This window comes from Jaculus jaculus, chromosome 10 (assembly GCF_020740685.1).
Source record: "Jaculus jaculus isolate mJacJac1 chromosome 10, mJacJac1.mat.Y.cur, whole genome shotgun sequence".
Classification (NCBI taxonomy): domain Eukaryota; kingdom Metazoa; phylum Chordata; class Mammalia; order Rodentia; family Dipodidae; genus Jaculus; species Jaculus jaculus.
This window is the reverse complement of record NC_059111.1, coordinates 71,524,766-71,544,436: the sequence shown is the minus strand read 5'-3', so window position 1 is coordinate 71,544,436 and position 19,671 is coordinate 71,524,766. Positions and strand designations below refer to the sequence as shown.

Sequence of the window (19,671 nt, the reverse complement as noted above, 5' to 3'; positions counted from 1 at the left end):
AAGCATTCCTCATCCAAACTGCTTGAGACCAAATGTCTCAGATTTCATATTTTTAAGATTTTAGAACATCTGCATAGACTTTTCCATGAAAACACTTCTAATCCAAAATTTTTAAATATGAAACGCTCCATAATCTACATGCTCCAAAGGGATTTAAAATATTATAGCACTGACACTCAGAACATTTAAGATTTTGCAGTATTTTAGATTTCTGATTTTTGGTTTATAGATACTCAGTCTGTATTTGATACTTTTGATAAAAGGCTCAGTCTTTAATATCTGCTATGACTCTTTGGATAGAACTTTCTTCATGCTCGCATGTAGCAAGACAGAGTACTACCAGTGATTCTGTCACACAACTATGCAGTTATACTTCTCTCCATATTAATAAATTCCCTTTCAAATAACTGTATTTTATTAAACTGACACTTAAAAATGAACAAGTATATATGCAATTATCTAAATTTAAGTACATTTATTCCCAAATGGTAAGCACTCATCTAGCTATATAGTAACTTAAAACATACTATCTATCCAGCTAGAAATACAAGGTTGCCATAAAGATAGAAAATCATAACCGTCTAAGAGCTCTGGAACACTCTAGAAGAATGACTTTCTGATATCACACCAGTGAAAATTCAAAGTATCTCATATCTAATTACCATATCTTACAATTGATTTTCTTGAATGTTAAATTTAAGATGAATAATTTAATCCCAGGTAGAGGTGACTAAAAGTTTTGAGTGGGCAAATCACTTATTCGGCCTGACTACTTAAATAACAAGTTTATGATACCAAATAGATTTCTTACATGTCAATACATGTACATAACATAATTATGCCAAATGGAAAGAAAATGCAATTGAACACTCTACTATCTGTAATATGGTATCCCCATACAGCACAGTGACTAACGTTCTGTTGACAAAAGCAACTGACAGAATATTCCCACAGCATTCATCAAGTAGCTATCACATTCCTTAAAATATTTAATCCAAACAGAACCTCTCAAAATACCAGGTCATCTAAACAAGAAAAATTTAAGAACTATAGATTTTTTTTTTTGTTATAATAAAGTGGTAGCAATAAAAGCACAAAAACTCTGGGATGGAGAGATGGTTTAGTGGTTAAGTGCTTGCCTGTGAAGCCTAAGGACCCCAGTTCCAGGCTCAGTTCCCCAAGACCCATGTTAGCCAGATGCACAAGGGGGTACACCCATCTGGAGTTCATTTGCAGTGGCTGGAGGCCCTGGCGTGCCCATTCTCTGTCTTTCTCCCTCTCTCTCTCTCTCTGCCTCTTTCTCTTTGTCACTCTCAAATAAATAAATAAGAACGAACCAAAAAAAAAATTTTTAAAGCACAAAACTAATTTTTTTTTTCGAGGTAGGGTTTCACTCTAGCCCAGGCTGACCTGGAATTCACTATGTAGTCTCAGGGTGGCCTCGAACTCATGGCTATTCTCCTACTACCTCTGCCTCCCAAGTGCTGGGATTAAAGGCATGTACCACCATGCACAGCTCAGAAACTGTTTTAAAACAACAAAAAAAAAAAAAAAAAAAAAAACTGCCTAAATTCATGATTAAAAAGGTATTCTGAAAAGTGGTGACCCAGAGTGGATAAGTCAACCTAAGTTTTTATGGAGCACAAATATTGCAAAAAAGCAAAAAGAAAAACAACTACATTTGTTTTTTCATATAGCACATTATAATTATCAAAGAGCTTGCCTCATTTCAAGTGTATACAAGTATCCACAAGAAAACAGCTACTTCATAATATACGTTGTGGGCAACACAAACTAAATTACAAATAAAATAAGGAAAGCAGCAGGATGAAACAGGATGAACTTCACTTAAACTATATGTCTTTCATCATGTAATACAAACACACTATCTAAAAATTCCAAATAACTCATCAATTAAGGGTTCAATTCCAAATTATGGTGCATTTTATAAGTAGTCATTAAGTTATTAATAATAAAGGAAAGTTTAAAACACACTCAAATCCTTGACATGTTCTTGTTTTTGTTTTTAATTGTTTTCTTGCTTTTTAGAGCTTGGTTTGCTTAGGAAAAGCTGATTACCTCAGCCACTTAGATTACCTGGCTCTTGGTCTGTCTATAGTGTATTTACTTGCAAAGATGTTATAAGACATACAGACAATACACTTGAATGATAATGAATACAATATATCTAAACTGGAAAAGAATAAAGCTATTTTAATAACCAAGCACCACTTTAATAAATTCTTTAGAACAAGTATTACTCGAATTATAACTAAGTAAAATTAATGATGATTGTCCCAGGACTAGAATAATTTATCTGACAAATGAATAAACTTCAAAACAAAATAACAGTGCTTCAGTATCTTTAATAGTATTAAATTGGTCTTAATATACTTACTGGTGTGTTTCTATTATATCTCTATTATATAGTTTAATGACAAGTCAACATACAAATAGGTCATATATGGTTAAATAAAAAAAATGCCTTGGCAGGGCGTGGTGGCACACGGTTTTAACCCGAACACTCAGGAGGCACAGGTAGGAGGATCACCACAAATTCGAGGCCACCCTGAGACTACAGAGTGAATTCCAGGTCAGCCTGAGCTATATTGAACTACCCCCAAAAAATGCTCCTTTATGTAGTTGATATCATAGAGAAAACATAGTCATGGTGAGCAAAATTACAACTTCAGTATTTATTAGGACAATTAAGTAAAACCCTGCAAACCTCTGTCAATCTACAGAGCAAGATTTATGGTGTGGAATAAGATGTCAGTAGCGTGTTGGCAGCTATTTAAAATATTTCAATGTACAGTTAATTGACATGTGTGTGAATTTACTTAAAAAATTTAGTTTTGGGCTGGAGAGATGGCTTAGTGGTTAAGGAGTTTGCCTGCAAAGCCAAAGGATCCCGGTTCAATTCCCCAGGACCCACGTAAGCCAGATGCACAAGGAGGCACATGCGTCTGGAGTTCCTTTGCAGTGGCTGTATGCCCTAGCACGCACATTCTCTCTCTCTCTCTCAAATAAATAAAATATATTTTTAAAAAATTTAGTTTTCAACTAGAAAACTTTACCAAAAACACACCATAATATTGAAAAGCATTTTTAAAGAGGTTAGGTACATATGAAATAAGATGAGAACACAGTACCACCTGTTTCTGCTGGCTGTCCACAAGGAGCAGATAAGAGATCACAAAAGTGGGATTTTTCCATCTGGTGAACTGGATGTGGAGTTTATTTTTAATGTAATTTAATTTACACTGACAGCATTATGAAAATAAATGGAAGAATATGAAGGAAATCATGACAAATTTGGTTTGACTACTACTTGTACCTGTACAAATATGTTTTACATGATTAAGAAATGTTCTGCTGCCAGGCATGGTAGCACACACCTTTAATCCCAGCACTTGGGAGGCAGAGGTAGGATGGGCATGAGTTCGGGGCCACTGTGAGACTACATAGTGAATTCCAGGTCAGCCTGAGCTAGCATGAAACCCCACCTGGAAAAACAAAAAAATGTTTTGTGAAACACTTTTCATAGAATACAGTATATACAAAATAGGTAAAATCTTAGCATTCCTTCTGTCCTTGTCCAATGGGGAGGAAGATTACAAAAAGGAATGACACAGGTAAGATGCCAGCAGGAAGCCCATCACTATGTACAATAACTTAGAAAGAATGGTGGTACATGCCTTTAATCCTAGCAATGGGGGAGAACAGAAGATCATTATGAGTTTGAGTTCAGTCTGGGACTACAGAATGAGTTCCAGGTCAGCCTGGGCTAGAATGAAAACAAACACACCCCCTCAAGAAAAATAAATAAATAAATAAAAACACCTTGGGAGCTCAGTGGTCAAAGGCACTTACTTGCAAAGCCAGATGATCTGGATTTAACTCCACAGTACCCACGTAAAGCTAGATACACTAAGTGTCATATGCATCTGCAGTTTGTTTGCATAGTATGATGTACTGGCACACCTATTCTCATATTTTCTCTCATACACACACACACACACACACATACACACACTCTCTCTCTCCCTCTCTCCCCCCTTATAAATTAATGACATTATTTAAAAATAAAAAGAAGAAAAAGAAAACAAGGCAGGCGTGGTGATACATGCCTACTTTAGTCCCAGGACTCAGCAGGCAGAGGTAGAAGGGTCAGCGTGAGTTTGAAGCCAGCCTGGGACTACATAGTGAGTTCCAGGTCAGCCTAGGCTAAAGTAACACATCCCACCTCAAAAAAAAAAAAAAAAAAAAAGGAAGGAAGGGGAAAAAAGGAAGGGAGGGAGGGAGGGAAGGAAGGAGGGAAGGGAAGAAACACAAACAAGAAAGATATAAATAAATAAAGAAGTTTGAACCCAAGTTTTAAAAATGAATTAAGGTGTAGCCACAAATTTGGAGAACTGAAGAAGAGGCATAGAGAAACTGATGAGGTACTTAGGGTGGGAAACACTAATCTAGACCCAAACGGCAATGGTACCATAAAATTCTACTTCCTAAAAGGGAGACCGTATGGCTGAACCTTCACCAGGTCCTTACAGGAAACACCTGAACCACAGACACTGGAGAGGGTAGGATCAAGTCTAACCTAAATCTTCTACATCTTCCCTCTCCCTCTCTCTCTTCTCTTCTCTCTAACTCTTGTATATTAGTTATCTTTTTCCTCATTTTCTTAGTGGGCACTGACCTGTAACTCCCAGTACCAGCATGGGGCTACCATCCACAATGAGCTTTTGATCAGAGAAACCTACAAGGTTTCCTAAAAGAATGACAGATTTCTGTCAGAGTACTTGATGACCCACCAAAGGTTAGTTGCTGAAGACACCATATGCAGCTGACACGTAAAATGGAATGGCATGGCTGGAAGCCAGGAGAGAGTCAGTTCCCAGAGAGTCAGCATATCTAGTGCCAGAAGGTGCTACATGGGTAACTGAGGGAAAATGACCAATATCTGTCCAAGCAACACATGGTATAACCTACTTAACAACAAATAACCTGTTGTGATGTCCACACAAGTGCAATAGTGGCACACAGCCATGGTGGGGAACCAACTGCTCTTGATTTAGCTAACTGATCCCCTCAGTGGTACAGGACCCATAGCTGGAGCTGGGAAACAAGTCAGAACCATATCCAAACATAAGCCCACTCTCCAATGTCAATCATGGGCTACAAGAGGGCCTACACCTATTAAACTCTCTATAAAAAAGTAAGGGTTATCTCATTTGTCCTGGTGCTAACTTATTTTCCGTTGGAGAATCTGCTTCTCTTTTTCAGATAGATGCAGATCCTAAAGAGAGAGCCACTGCATCATATCTCAAAAGGGCCCCGGCTGAAACTAAGGAAAATTGGTGAAACAAGCAAGGGTGCTGTTTTCCTGATGAACCGGATACCAGCACAAGGGGGAAGGAGACCAACACAGAGAAAAATCAACTCCTACCAAATCAGAGAGCTAGAGCCTCAGAGGCCCCCAACACCTCATCACTGAAGCAGACCAAAAATGAACCCAACATGGCTCAGGGAAATTTTGTGGAAGAGGGGGCAGAAAGAATGTCAGAGCCACATGTTGCAGAGACATTTATCATACCAATAACTGGGCTAACTCCACAATGCACGACCCATATACCTCAACAAGGAGGGGCCAATGGGGAGGGGTTATGTCACAGATGAGTCTAATAATGGTACCAAACTGCCTATATTTGCTGAATAGAAAACTAATAAAAACAAATTTTGAAAAGAAAGATATAAATAAACAAAATGAAGAGGAGCGTATAAACTGGCCTTTATTGTTCAGTGTCAAAAGAAGGAAGCACATGAAGCATGTGTTTAATTCCTTTACCAAAATAATTATCCTAACAACAGTGAGCTCTGGAAAACCACAGGGTTTTCAGTCAAGGCTGCTCAGATATATTTTGTCCACTGCAGTTATTGAGTAATATATGAAATACATCAACTACGATGAGAATCCATGATTCAGGGAAAACCAATCTCAGAACTTCAAAGGAAGCAGATGATGCTACATGTGAGAGTGTGTCAGAGTAGGCAAAGTGGCCGCAGGCAGTCCTCTGGCAATGGTACAAAAGATGAAAAGTCATTGGATGACATGCAGGGTAAAGAAAAGAGGGAAAAAAGAACCTGAAAGCTTTCAAGTTACATTAAAGTTATTAGAAAATATGCTCAAATACAAACATCATTTTTTAAAGTAACTTCAAAAGGGATATGGACAAGCTAATTTATATTTTCTTCAAAAGCAATTTCCTTTCCTAAAATGAAGTAAGTTCCTTCATAAAAAACAATGCAACAAAACTGTCAGCAAAGTAAGACACTTAAGCAGAAGTATTTGAGGTTACCTTACAGTAGTTTTACAGATTCATCCATGAACTACAAACACACACATGGAGAATGTCACCAACCACTCCATCCTGTTTTCACCTACTAGTAGGTTCCATGAGTCCACTGGTATCCAACCACATGCTATATATATAATCACTTTATAAGTATGACTAGGATAGAATATAAAAATAAAATCTTAAGCCAGGCATGGTGGCACACACCTTTAATCCCAGCACCCAGGAGGCAGAGGTAGGAGGACTGCTATGACTTCAAGGCCACCCTGAGACTCCATAGTGAATTCCAGGTCAGCCTGGGCTAGAGTGAGACCCTACCTCAAAAAACCCAAAATAAATAAATAAAATAGAATCTTTCCAGGGCTGGAGAGATAGATTAGCAGTTAAGGTACTTGCCTGAAAAGCCTAAAGATCCAGGTTCGATTCCCTAGTGCCCAAGTAAGCCAGATGTACATGGTGGTACATGTGTCTGGAGTTCATTTGCAGTGGCTGGAGGCCCTGTTATGTCCATGCTTGCTCTGTCTGCCTCTTTCTCTCTCAAAATAAATAAATAAACTAAAAGTTTTATAGTCTTTCCAGGCACAGTGGCACACAACTTTAATCCTAGCACTTAGAGAGCAGAGGCAAGGAGCATCACGGTAAGTTCTAGGTCAGCCTGGCTAGAGTGAGATCCTGCCTCAAAATACCAAATAAGGAGCTGGAAAATGGCTTGATGGTTAAGGTACATGCCTGCAAACCCAAAGGATGCAGGTTCCATTCCCTAGTATCCATGCAAGCTAGATATACAATATATAAGGTAGCACATGCATCTAGAGTTTGCAGTGGCTAGAGGCCCTGGTGCACCCATAGTCTCTCTACCTGCTGCTCCCTCAAATAAATTAATAAAAATATAAGTATAAAAATACCAAATAAATAGATAAATAAGGTCTTATAGTACTCAGACCTTCTAACTTTTCAATTTATTTATCAAAGTTGCTCTTAAATATAATAGTTACATTTGAAAATAATTAATACCGATGTTAACTCTATTGCTACATTAAAATAGATATGGAAGCAAAATGTCTAACAAAAATTTTTAAAACACTGTAAGATACAAATTTTTTAATCTTAGAAACAGCTCAAATAGCATAGCACTGGTAAGAAAAAGCAAGAGGATAAAAAAAAATGAAGGATAATAAAAGCATAAACAGGATTCTGGGGCTGGAGAGATGGCTTAGTGGTTAAGCGCTTGCCTGTGATGCCTAAGGACCCAGCTCGAGGCTCAATTCCCCAGGACCCACATTAGCCAGATGCACAAGGGGTTGCACGCGTCTGAAGTTTGTAGTGATTGGGGGCCCTGAAGCACCCATTTTTTCTTTCTCTTTGCCTCTTTCTCTCTCTGTCCCTCTCAATTAAATAAATAAAAATAAACAAAAACACGGGTACTGGTCTGGAAAAGGGCCAACTATAAATTGAAATTAAGAGAATTTAGACTTAATCATGGCGTTTTCAAACATATCTTTAACTTTAAAAAGATTATCTCAGGCATGCCTGCAAAGCCAAAGCACCCAGGTTCAATTCCCCAGGACCCATGTTAGCCAGATGCACAAGGGGATGCATGTAGTCTGGAGTTCATTTGCAGTGGCTGGAGACCCTGGTGCATCCATTCTCTCTCCCTTCCTCTCTCTCTCTCTCCCTCCCTCCCTCCCCCTCCCTCTTTCTCTGTCAAATAAATAAAAACAGAATATTAAAATAAAAAGATTATCTCATTTAATAATTGCTTTAATTAATGGATATATGTACATATACATGTATGTGTTCTGTTCCACTCACTCACTCACTCACTCACTCATATAGTGCTGGGAATTAAATCTGGAGCCTTGAGCTAAGTAAACACCCTACCAGAGTGTTGTTTTTGCAACCCTGACTAACGAATTTGACTGTCTCTTTACCCAATATAGAATATGTTTCAGGGCTGGAAAGATGGCTTAGCGGTTAAGTGCTTGCCTGTGAAGCCTAAGGACCCCGGTTCGAGGCTCAATTCCCTAGGACCCAAGTTAGCCAGATGCACAAGGGGGCACATGCTTCTGAAATTCGTTTGCAGTGGCTGGAGGCCATGGTGTGCCCATTCTCTCTCCCTCCCTCCCTCCCTCCCTCCTTCCCTCTCTCACTCTCTCTCTCTCTCTCTCTCTCTCTGCCACCTTCAAATAAATAAATAAACATAAAACAAAAAAAAAATTTAAAAAAGAGAAAATGTTTCAGAGCCATGCATGTTGATGCACACCTTTAATCCCAGCATTCAGGAGGCAGAGGTAGGAGGATCACCATGAATTTGAAGCCACCCTGACACTACAGTGAATTCCAGGTCAGCCTGGGCTAGAGTGAGACCCTACCTCAAAGTCCCCCCTCCAAAAAAAGTTTCAAACATCACTGACAGTTACATGTCTTCACTACTTCAAAGAAAAAGGCAGAATAACTCCTACATGAACCTCTTAGAGGCTGTCTGCCTTAAGCAAAATTACTTAATACCTATTGCTTAGCTTCCTTCTTTAAAATGGCAGTAAGTAATTACTTTAAATGAGAGGTGTGAAAACTGAATTGATAAAAGTAAGTAGTAAACACCAATAAAGTAAAAATTAACTCAATCCTTTAATTCTTTCAAGTTAGCCCTCCTCTTTATATACATGAATAAAACAGAATAATGCTTGCTATGATGCTGAAATAACTAGAAACAGAGTACTTGTATAATCAAACCAAGGTGTAATCTCTCAAGCTGAAAAGAGCACACAAGGAATTTTCTAAAGCCAGATTATTCCTCTTTTACTTGCTAATATTTAAATAATTTTAAGTTATTTGAACTATTCCCATATTTCATAGATCTCATTCATGATGTTTTTTTAAAAATTTTTTTGTTCATTTTTTATTTATTTATTTGAGAGCGACAGAGAGAAAGACAGATAGAGGGAGAGAGAGAGAATGGGCGCGCCAGGGCTTCCAGCCACTGCAAACGAACTCCAGATGCGTGCACCCCCTTGTGCATCTGGCTAACGTGGGACCTGGGGAAGCGAGCCTCAAACCGGGGTCCTTAGGCTTCACAGGCAAGCACTTAACCGCTAAGCCATCTCTCCAGCCCTCATTCATGATGTTTTTATCTTTTTTTTTTTTTAATGAAAAAGCTAAAAAAAATGTTTACTATTCAAAATTCAAAATATGCAACCTAATAGATAGGTCAAAGTACATGAAGTTGGAAAAGAAGCTAAAGGAAAATTTGTCTTTAATTACAGCTTAAATTTCTTAGAGCAAAAAAGAACACAACTATGATTATGATTATATTTTAACATAAATAATTCTACCACTCATAGTGATATATTCCAAAAAACAGATAGTATCCTAACAATTAAATATGAACTGATGTTAAAGTATAGAGCAAAGGATACATGTTTTAAAGGAGGGGTGCTTTCTAAAACACAGTACTTCTTTCTTTTACTTGGAATTATTCTTTTAAGTCACCATTTAGAATAATAAATTTTATCACTGTAATTTTTAAAATTAACTTCTCTGGCTGACCACATAGAAGGAAAAACGTCATACCGAGGCTGCTCATGTTGCACAGCATTTATTTTATTGAAACTACAATCTCAAAATATGCTATAGTATTTGATAAATCCTTATTCAGGAAACCAGAATAGAATGAAATGAAAAATGACTTGTCTCAGTAGCCAAATAACACAAGTATGGTAAAGCCTGCTGAACCATTTATTCCCTCTTGATAAATGCAAAACTTCCTGTCAGCATGAAAAAGTAGATGCCATTTTTCTAACATTGTTTGCACATGTAGGTACTACAATAAGAGGGTCACATCCATCAGCTTATTTCTCTTAATTCTGATAAAATCAGGTAAAGAAATTTTTTAAAAATGTTGCTTAATCAAAAGAAGTGAGTTACAATAAACTAAATGTTTTGGTAGCTATAGAGAAAACAAGTAAGGAGTATATTCTTCTTCATACTCACTCTAAATAGAATAGCATGCATTATTTTCTCTCCCCAGCCAGAACAGTTTTCACAGTGCCCACAATTTGGGGGGGGGGAAATACACAGAAAAATAAATGAGCATACACTAAGCTAGCAGTTCACATATGGGCATGTAACTAATGTACTTAATGACTTACTGCTTTTTACATATCAATTTCCTCAAAATTACCTGTGGTGGTTTGATTCAGGTGTCCCCCATAAACTTAAGTGTTCTGAACGCTAGATTCCCAGCTGACAGAGATTTGGGAATTAACACCTCCTGGAGGAAGTGTATTGTTGGGGGCAGGCTTATGGGTGTTATGGCCAGCTTCCCAAGGCCAGTATTTGGCACACTCTACTGTTGCTATGGTGCAATTTATGTAGGCCAGGGAGTGATGTCCACCCTCTGCTCATGCCATCATCTTCCCCTGCCATCATGGAGCTTCCTTCCCCTCAAGCCTGTTTGGTTGGGTGATTTCTACCAAAAATTTAACACATTGCTCTAGTAATCTCAATTGGCTATCTTTGAAAAATACAATGAGGAACCCTATGTTGCAATGGAGGTTAGGACCATGAGACATCTGCCAAGAAAAGTGATAGCCTCAGGGCAGATCTAGCCCAGGAAAGAAGCTATAAGTAGCACAGCCTTTGTGGAGCCCAGATGATTCCATCAGAAGTCCAAGATACAGGACATAGAGATGAAGATTTGATGCTTGCTCAGCTGCGATTCAGTGATGTGGTAGTCCCATCTTTCCTTGCTATGCACCATTCTTTCCTTTGGAATGGGAATGTTTACTCTGTGCCATCATGTGTTGGAAGTATGTAAACAATGTTTTGATTTTACAGGACTCACAAAAGAATGTTCTGAGAGTTCAGACTTTTCCTTCTGAGGCAGAGTCTCACTCTAACCCAAGCGCACCTGGAACTCACTCTGTAGCCCCAGGTACGCCTTGAACTCAGAATACCATGCCAAGCTATATATATATTTTGATTATTTATTTGCAAGAGGGGGAGAAAGAGAGAGAGAAACAGACAAAGAGAGAAAATAAAACTACGATGACATAAAATGCCAAAAGGTACAAAATAGAAGGGTTGAAATTATTACCAAAAGAAACAATGTAACAGGTCTTACTCAAAATATAACAATTAAAGAAAACTAATAATGATTTAATAAATAAATCTGATGATTTAAAATGTCTACAAAATGTTGTATTATTTTGGGATGGAGAACTGGAAGGGTATGTTGTGATTACTCTATATGCACATGAAAGTAAAATTTTCTTTAAAAGTTTCAAAACATATTAATACTAGTATAAAATATACTACACATTCATCAGTAATGGCAGAAAATAAAAACTTGACAAAAATACAACCACTACACTTAAATATCAAAAAAACTCAAAACTGCATTAAAATGAAGTGTACACCAGATATAGTAGCACACATACCTAGGATCCCAGCACTTGGGAGGCTGAGGCAGCAGGACTATAAATTTAAGGACAGCACGTGCTACATAGCAAAACTTTGTCTCAAGAAAGAAAAGAAATATTTTATACTAGTGGGTATTACAAAAGAAACTATTTCAATGGATCTATTTAAGTCACCCAAACAAATTATCCCAATGACCTATAAGAAAGCCACTCTCAGATCTGCCTCATTAATTACATGAGCAAATAAAATTGAATGAAATAATCTAAATCACTGTTTCTTAAATAAAATATTTCAAATGGGGTTACTATGAGGTCAAAATAGGGGTTTCTGTGAGTCTAAATAAAGAAATGTTTGATATTGTATCTCCACGTTAAGGAAAAATCAAAGGCTCTCTAAAATGGAACAAGTGACAAAGCAAATAATGACAACTGACCCTAAATATTATATATGTATCTTTCTTTCTTTTTTTAGCTTTTCAAGGTATGGTCTCACTCTATTGCTCTAGCCCAGGCATTCTAAACTGGCATTCACTATGTATTATCAGGAAGGTGGCCTCGAACTCACAGCAATCCTCCTACCTTTGCCTCCCAAGTACTGGGATTAAAGGCGTGTAGCAACACACCCAGCATTTTGCATCTTTCTTAAGGAGAGACAGATTTTTTGAAAAATGCCCACCTTTAGATCAAAGCAGTAAAGAAAATTTGTCCAACCCTAAGAATTTATAACTGTAAGCAAATCCTCATGGGTTTGAGGTGATGTACTGAACACACACACCATCCTTGCTAGAGTGATACCCTATCCTGAAAAACCAAAATAAACAAAATAAAATAGTCTCAGGGGATGGAGGGATGGCTTAGTGGTTAAAGTACTTGCCTACAAAGCCAAAGGACCCAGGTTCAATTCTCAAGGACCCCCGTAAGCCAAATGTACAAAGTGATACATGCACGTGGAGTTCATTTGCAGTGGCTGGAGGCCCTGGCACACTTACTCATTTTCTCTCTCTCTCTCTTTCTACACACCACCCCCCGCCCCCAGCTGGCAGCAAATAAATAAAATAGTCTTGGATTGGGAGTGATCCTCAGGCACCTGATAATAACAAACAGAAATGCTTCCTGGAAAAATTCTTTAAATCTCAACTGCAAAGTATTTTCACTAAGACAGAAGTATTAGCCAATAATTTATATACACATTCCATGAAAAGACAATATGGCTGACCCAAAAGCATAACAAATAGGTACTGAAATTATTAGTTTGGAGAGCAACCCATTTTCTTCATGCATTACTTTGGAAGGCATTACAAAACAAGTTTAATGGACAGTTTATGAAACAACAAGATCATTATCCATTATTGGTATGAGTATGGCAGGTGTGAGAAACAGATGTGGTGATCTAACAAAACTGAAGGACAAATATGCTATAACTTGGTCTATAAATCTATATAGTCTAACTCCTGTTACCATACTGCAGAAGACATTTACTACAAAACCAAGGAATTAAGTCAAACTGTGTATCATTGAAATAAAGTAGAAAACTAGATAATGATCTATCCTTTTAATAGAAAATTCTCGATAAAAACAAATGAACTTCAAATACATGGTTCAGTATGCATAATCAAATCAATACCATGTTGATCACAGCATAAAGTTACAGAAGAAAAAAGTTTGACTCCATTCATACAAAACTCGAAATCTTGGGCTAAAGAGATGGCTTAGCGGTTAAGCGCTTGCCTGTGAAGCCTAAGGACCCACTTCGAGGCTCGATTCTCCAGGACCCACATTAGCCAGATGCACAAGGGGCGCACGCATCTGGAGTTCGTTTGCAGTGGCTAGAAGCCCTGGAGCGCCCATTCTTTCCCTCTCTCTCCCTTCCTCCCTCTATCTACCTCTTTCTGTCTCTGTCACTCAAATAAATAAATAAAAATGAACAAAAAAAAAATTTTTTTAAGTCAAAATGTCATAGTAAACAAAGTTCATTGTTAAAAGAAAAAACAACTCGAAATCTGGGCTGGGGAACGGCTCAGCAATTAAAGGTACTTGCTTGTAAAGCCTGCCAACCAAGAGTTCAATTCCCCAGTACCCATGTGTGATGGTTAAGGTGTTGTCAACTTGATCTGTTTAGTAATCCACAGAAATCCCTTTCAGGTGGGTCCCTCAAGTGGCTTCCAGGAAGGATTAACTGAATGAGAAAGTCCTTCCCCAGAGTGAGCCCATCCCCCAGAGCAGGTGGCCCCTCTCAGAGGGGAACTTTATATAAGGAAGCTCTGGAGGCAGGCACAGTGGCACACGCCTTTAATCCCAGTACTTGGGAGGCAGAGGTAGGAGGATCACCATGAGTTGCAAGCCACTCTGAGACTATATAGTGAATTTCAGGTCAGCCTGGGCCAGAGTGAGAACCTACCTCGAAAAGCCAAAAAACAAGGAAGCCCTGGATGAAAAGAGTCCCTTCCTTCTTCCACTTGGCTGCTGGGGCTGCTTGCTGCCTTCTAGTGTGGATTAAAGATCAGCGCAGACTGAAGACCAGCATCAACTGAAGGTCTGTGTAGATTGAAAACCATCTGCTGCTCAGGAAGCCTCCAGACCTTTACTGCCAGATTGGGAGGACTGGAATTGCTAAGGCATCTGGCCATGTGGAATGAGAGCTACACAGTTCCTTGATTCTCGGGCCGGCAACTGCTACTGGACTACTGTAAACTAATCCAATAAATTCCCTTTTTAATGTAATTCATTCTAGCAGCTCTGTTCCTATAGAGAACCCTGACTAATACACCATGTAAAGCCAGATGCACAAAGTATTACATGCATCTGGAGTTTATATGCAGCAGCAAGAGGCTCTGGTGTGCCCACAAGTGTCTGTCTGTCTCTGTCTCTCTTACTCTCAAATAAATAAATATATTTAAAAGCTCAAAAACTAAAAGAGTAAGTTCTGTACTGCTTATAAATATACAGACTGAAACAATTATAAGAAAAATTATTAGAGAATGAGAAATATAAGGCTGAAGAGAGAAATGAGCTCTTAGGTGAGACTGCTGAGGAAGTCACTCAACACTTTATGTTCTCTCTTTTAACCTGACTGGTGGCTATGCTGGTGCTCCTTATTATGCTTTCACCACCACACAAACTATACTTTCAGCTAAATATACATCTGAACAAAAAACATAAAAAATAAATTCATAGATATAACCAATAGCAACAGACATGCTTATTTGACTCTCAAAAATATGCCTACCCTTTGTCTTTCTCACTTTCTTAAACTCTGACCTCAGAATACTATGAATAAGAAGAATAAACTGATCGAAATGGGGACGGGATATGATGGAGAATGGAATTTCAAAAGGGAAAGTGGGGGGAGGGAAGGTATTACCATGGGATATTTTTTATAATCATGGAAGTTAATAAAAATTTGAAAAAGAAAAACAGATGAAGTAAGGAATAAATACCGTGTTTCTTATTGGAATCTTCTTGGGCTCTGGTGGCACATCCTGTGGAACAAATTTCACTGGTTCCTTAATCTGCCTCCTTGACCGTTTGGTTCCATCTGGCAAAGTTTCCATGGCCATGTCCGCTTCCAGGTCACTGCTCCCTGCTTGGTCACATTCTGAGCATTGCCTGCACAAAATTTTTAATAAGAAAGTTCATAGATTTATTATGCTCTGGTTTAGCTATAATATCTATAAATGGAAAGTCCATGTATGAATATATATATGAGTGTGTGTAAGTATGAATGTGTTTATGTATGTACATATATCCACATAGGTATTTATTCACACATATAGTGTGATAATGACTAAACAGAAATATACACATACTTCTCCCAGAATGACCATAAGTATTACATACAATGCAGTTCAATGTCTGTCTCTATTATAAGAACACATGCACCAATGGTATATGTTTACATGAACCAACATCAGTAATTCAGCACTGAATAAAGAGGTAGTTTCCTTTAGGAAATTATGATGTTTTTCTTATGTAACATCAGACAAAGTCACAATCCTTCATGGATTCTCATTCTAACACTTTTTAAACGTAGTGTCAAACTATAGAAAACATATTCCCTTAAGAAAATGATATGGGAAGTCTACAGAATGTTGAAAAAAACAGGAAAATCTAAGATTTTTCTATTGCAAATCAATACCTAGAAAAGTTTATATTGACATTTATCATTATCCATCTCAAAAACATATGTGTTATTAAAGTTTAATATTCATATTCTTTAAAGTTAATTCAAAAGAATGATCAAAAAGTAATTTTAGCAAGGCATGGTGGGGTATACCATGAATCCCAGCACTTGGGAGACTGAGGTAGAAGGCCCACTATGAGTTTCAGGCCAACCTGAGAATACATAGTGAATTCCAGACCAGCCTGGGCTAAAGAAAGACCCTACCTTGAGCCCCTGCCCCCGAAAAAAAAAAAAAAGTAATTTTAGACAGGCATGGTAGCACATGCCTTTAATCCCAACACTCAGGAGGCAAAAGTAGGGGGATGATCTGGAGTTCAAAGCCAGCCTAGAACCACAGAGAAAATTCCAGGTGAGCCTGGGCTAGAGTGAGACCCTACCTTAAAATTATAGAACAAGCCAGGCATGGTGACACACACCTTTAATTCCAGCATTCGGAAGGCAGAGGTATGTGGATCGCCATGAGTTTGAGGGCACCCTGAGACTACATAGTGAATTCCAGGTCAGCCTGAGCTAGAGTGAGACCCTACCTTGGAAAACAAAAAAAACAAACAAAAAATTATAATAAAAAACAGAAAGCAGCCGGGCGTGGTGGCGCACGCCTTTAATCCCAGATGGAGATAAGGTTTATTTTGGCCATCAAATGTCCTAGCCCATGGTCAGTTGGCTCTATTGCTGTGGATCTGAGGCAAGGCAAAAAGTCATGACAGGAAGCCGGGCGTGGTGGCGCACGCCTTTAATCCTAGCACTCGCGAGGCAGAGGTAGGAGGATTGCCATGAGTTCAAGGCCACCCTGAGATGACAGAGTTAATTCCAGGTCAGCCTGGACAGAGTGAAACCCTACCTCGAAAAAAAAAAAAAAAAAAAAAAAAAAACAGAAAACAATAAAGGGTAATTTTGCAAAAGTCTAATTTATAGTAGTAATCACCATATAATAATAAAATCATTTTACATTATTTTACATGTGTTATATAAGTACCTCAGATTATAACTAATGTTTCATTAGATATTTTAAAGCTTTATCATTTAATTCCTACCTCATCAAAATTTGTATCTTTTACTCAATATTGAAAACTTGATATCCAAGTTAAAGTAACAGCTTTAAAGTATGAGTGTTATTTGTTTGGTTAATGCAATTAACCAAACATTAACTGCTAAAATATAAATTAGAAACTAAAATGTTAAATACTTTAAAATTCCCATTTAAGCATAATATGATAGCAAAATATTAGCTGAACAAAGGAAAAAATGACCAGAAGAGAACCACAGAGATGAATTTTCTAATGTATTTCTAATGTATTACTTAGAAATTCTTATGCTAGCTCAACCAGGCACTTTATTCCTTAGATGTAAAGTTACCTCCAAAATAAACATAAACCTAACCTGCAAATACACTAAATTGTTCTTGCATTCATCCCAAATGAAAATATCACAAATCAATAAAGCAGGAAGTAAATATCTGACAAAAACCTAGAATCAGAATGGTGAATATATTCTGAAAAAAATCTACTAGAAAAACTAAGTTATGAAACCCCCAGAAATGTTAGATATTTCTAAAAATAGTAAAGCACCGCAGCCATTTAAATTTTTTGTTTATTATTTTTATTTATTTATTTTAGAGTGACAGACGGAGAAAGAGGCAGGGGGAGAGAGAGAGGGAGAGAGAGAGAGAGAATGGGCGCGCCTGGACCTCCAGGGCCTCCAGCCATTGCAGACAAACTCCAGATGCGTGCGCCCCCTTATGCATCTGGCTAACAGGGGTCCTGGGGAGTTGAGCCTCAAACCAGGATCCTTAGGCTTCACAGGCAAGCACTTAAACGCTAAGCTATCTCTCCAGCCCACCACAGCCATTTAAAAATATATATACCTAAGATATAAAATTATGTTGCAAAAAGAACCAACTGCTCAGCTTCTCAGCTTTAAAATATGCAACTAAATTAATCCCTTGTGTATACAGATTGAATGAAATGTCGTGAATGTTTCTTAAACACTGCAATCCACTTAAAAAAATATATCAATTCTCAAGATACAGAAACAAGTACTTTTGTGTGAATCATTGTGTCCTTTTAAAAATGATGACGGCAATCCCAGCAAGGTAGCAGGATTTCTGTCAGTTCAAGTTCACCCTGAGACTACATTTTGAATTTTAGGTCAGCTTGGGCTACAACAAGACCACACCTCAAACCTCCCACCCCAAAAAGGAAATATTTTGTTTCATTTCTCTTTTTTATAACTATTACTCATCACTACAACATTCTGGAATTATGCTCAATGCCATTCCTAACAAAAATAATACATTTAAGTAACAAAGAAATTTGCTCTGCAACACCCCAACAACAGAAATATTACGCCCTAAACCTCCAAGACATTGAACAACTCAGAAAAATCAAGAGAACCTTGTAACTACCAATAAGACCTCACTGTTTCAAACTTCAAGGAAACTGCTATATGATTCATGTCACATGTACATAGATACCACATCTCTTTAACACAATCTATCAACCACTGTAGTGTCTACCTTATAAATATTCTTTGAGATGCCAACAGACAGGCAGGCTGGGGAGATAGTTCAGATGGTAAAGAGATCACCTTGCAAGCATGAGTATCTGAGTTCAATCTCCAGTACCTACGGTGTTGTGCTGTCACCAGAGCACTGGGAATCACTAGCCAGCTAGCCTAACCTAACTGGTGAGTTTCAGACACATCAGAGATTATGTGTCCAAGGAGGTGGACAGTATCACTGAGGATGACACCAAAGGTTGTCCCCTGGATTCTACATGCACATACCCACACACATATGCACCTACACATATACATAAAAAGTTTTAAAAATAAAGGTACCTTACCTACACTTCTGAAACATTAGTCAGCACATAAGAGCCAATGAAATAATAACCTAAGATAAAGCTGCAGCCTATTCAATTCAATAGAACCAAAAAGATTTTGAGACAAAGTCAGGATTATCTTCAAAATGTCAAACACAGTGTTGAGGAGATGGATCAGTGTGATTAAAAATATTTGCTGCACATGCCTGATGACTAGAGATCTCCAGAACTCATAGAAAGCCAAATGTAAGTAACACACCCATCTGTGAAGTGAACATACCTAAGGCAATAGGAAGTAATCAGGAGATTCCCAAATCTCAAGGCCAGCTAGTCTGGCATTTGCAGTGGTAAAGCAGGAGACCCTTATCTCAAATAAGGTGGAAGGTGAGAACAACATCCCTAGGTTGTCCTCTGACCTCCGCACACATGCCATGATGCACATATGCTCCCCATGCATACGAAGACAGATGCATGCACACACACGTCAAAAAACTTACTTGGATTCTTTTAAGAACCTACAAAACTATTATCTTTGAATTTATTAGTGAAACTCATCTAATGATATATTTGCTTACTATAGTCTAAGTTCTATAATTTGTAATTTTTATGAAAAATGGCATTATAACTGATGTCATCAAAACAAGAGCCAAGTATGGTGGCATACACCTTTAATCCCAGCCCTCAGGAAGCAGAGGTAGGAGAATCCCCATCAGTTTGAGGCCATCCTGAGACTACATAGCAAATTCCAGGTCAGCCTGGGCTAGAGTGAGACCCTACCTCCAAAGAAAAAAAAAAAAAGTACAATGGATAAACTATAAAAATCCATGTTGAGCATTTATGCAAAAGAACCAAAGAGATTTTTTTCAATTTGCCCAGTTTTCCCCATCTCTAGT

General features: G+C 37.9%; 1 protein-coding gene across 4 annotated transcripts in view; it reads right to left on the bottom strand.

The window, feature by feature from the left end:
- The window catches only part of Phf14 (PHD finger protein 14), a 152,652-nt gene that overhangs the window by 80,672 nt on the left and 52,309 nt on the right, over positions 1–19,671 (bottom strand). For all 4 annotated transcript variants that reach the window (XM_045160141.1, XM_045160142.1, XM_004671592.3 and 1 more), the window contains one exon: positions 15,214–15,382. In XM_045160141.1, coding sequence (XP_045016076.1) covers positions 15,214–15,382 — 169 coding nt within the window. The remainder of the gene's footprint in view (positions 1–15,213; positions 15,383–19,671) is intronic.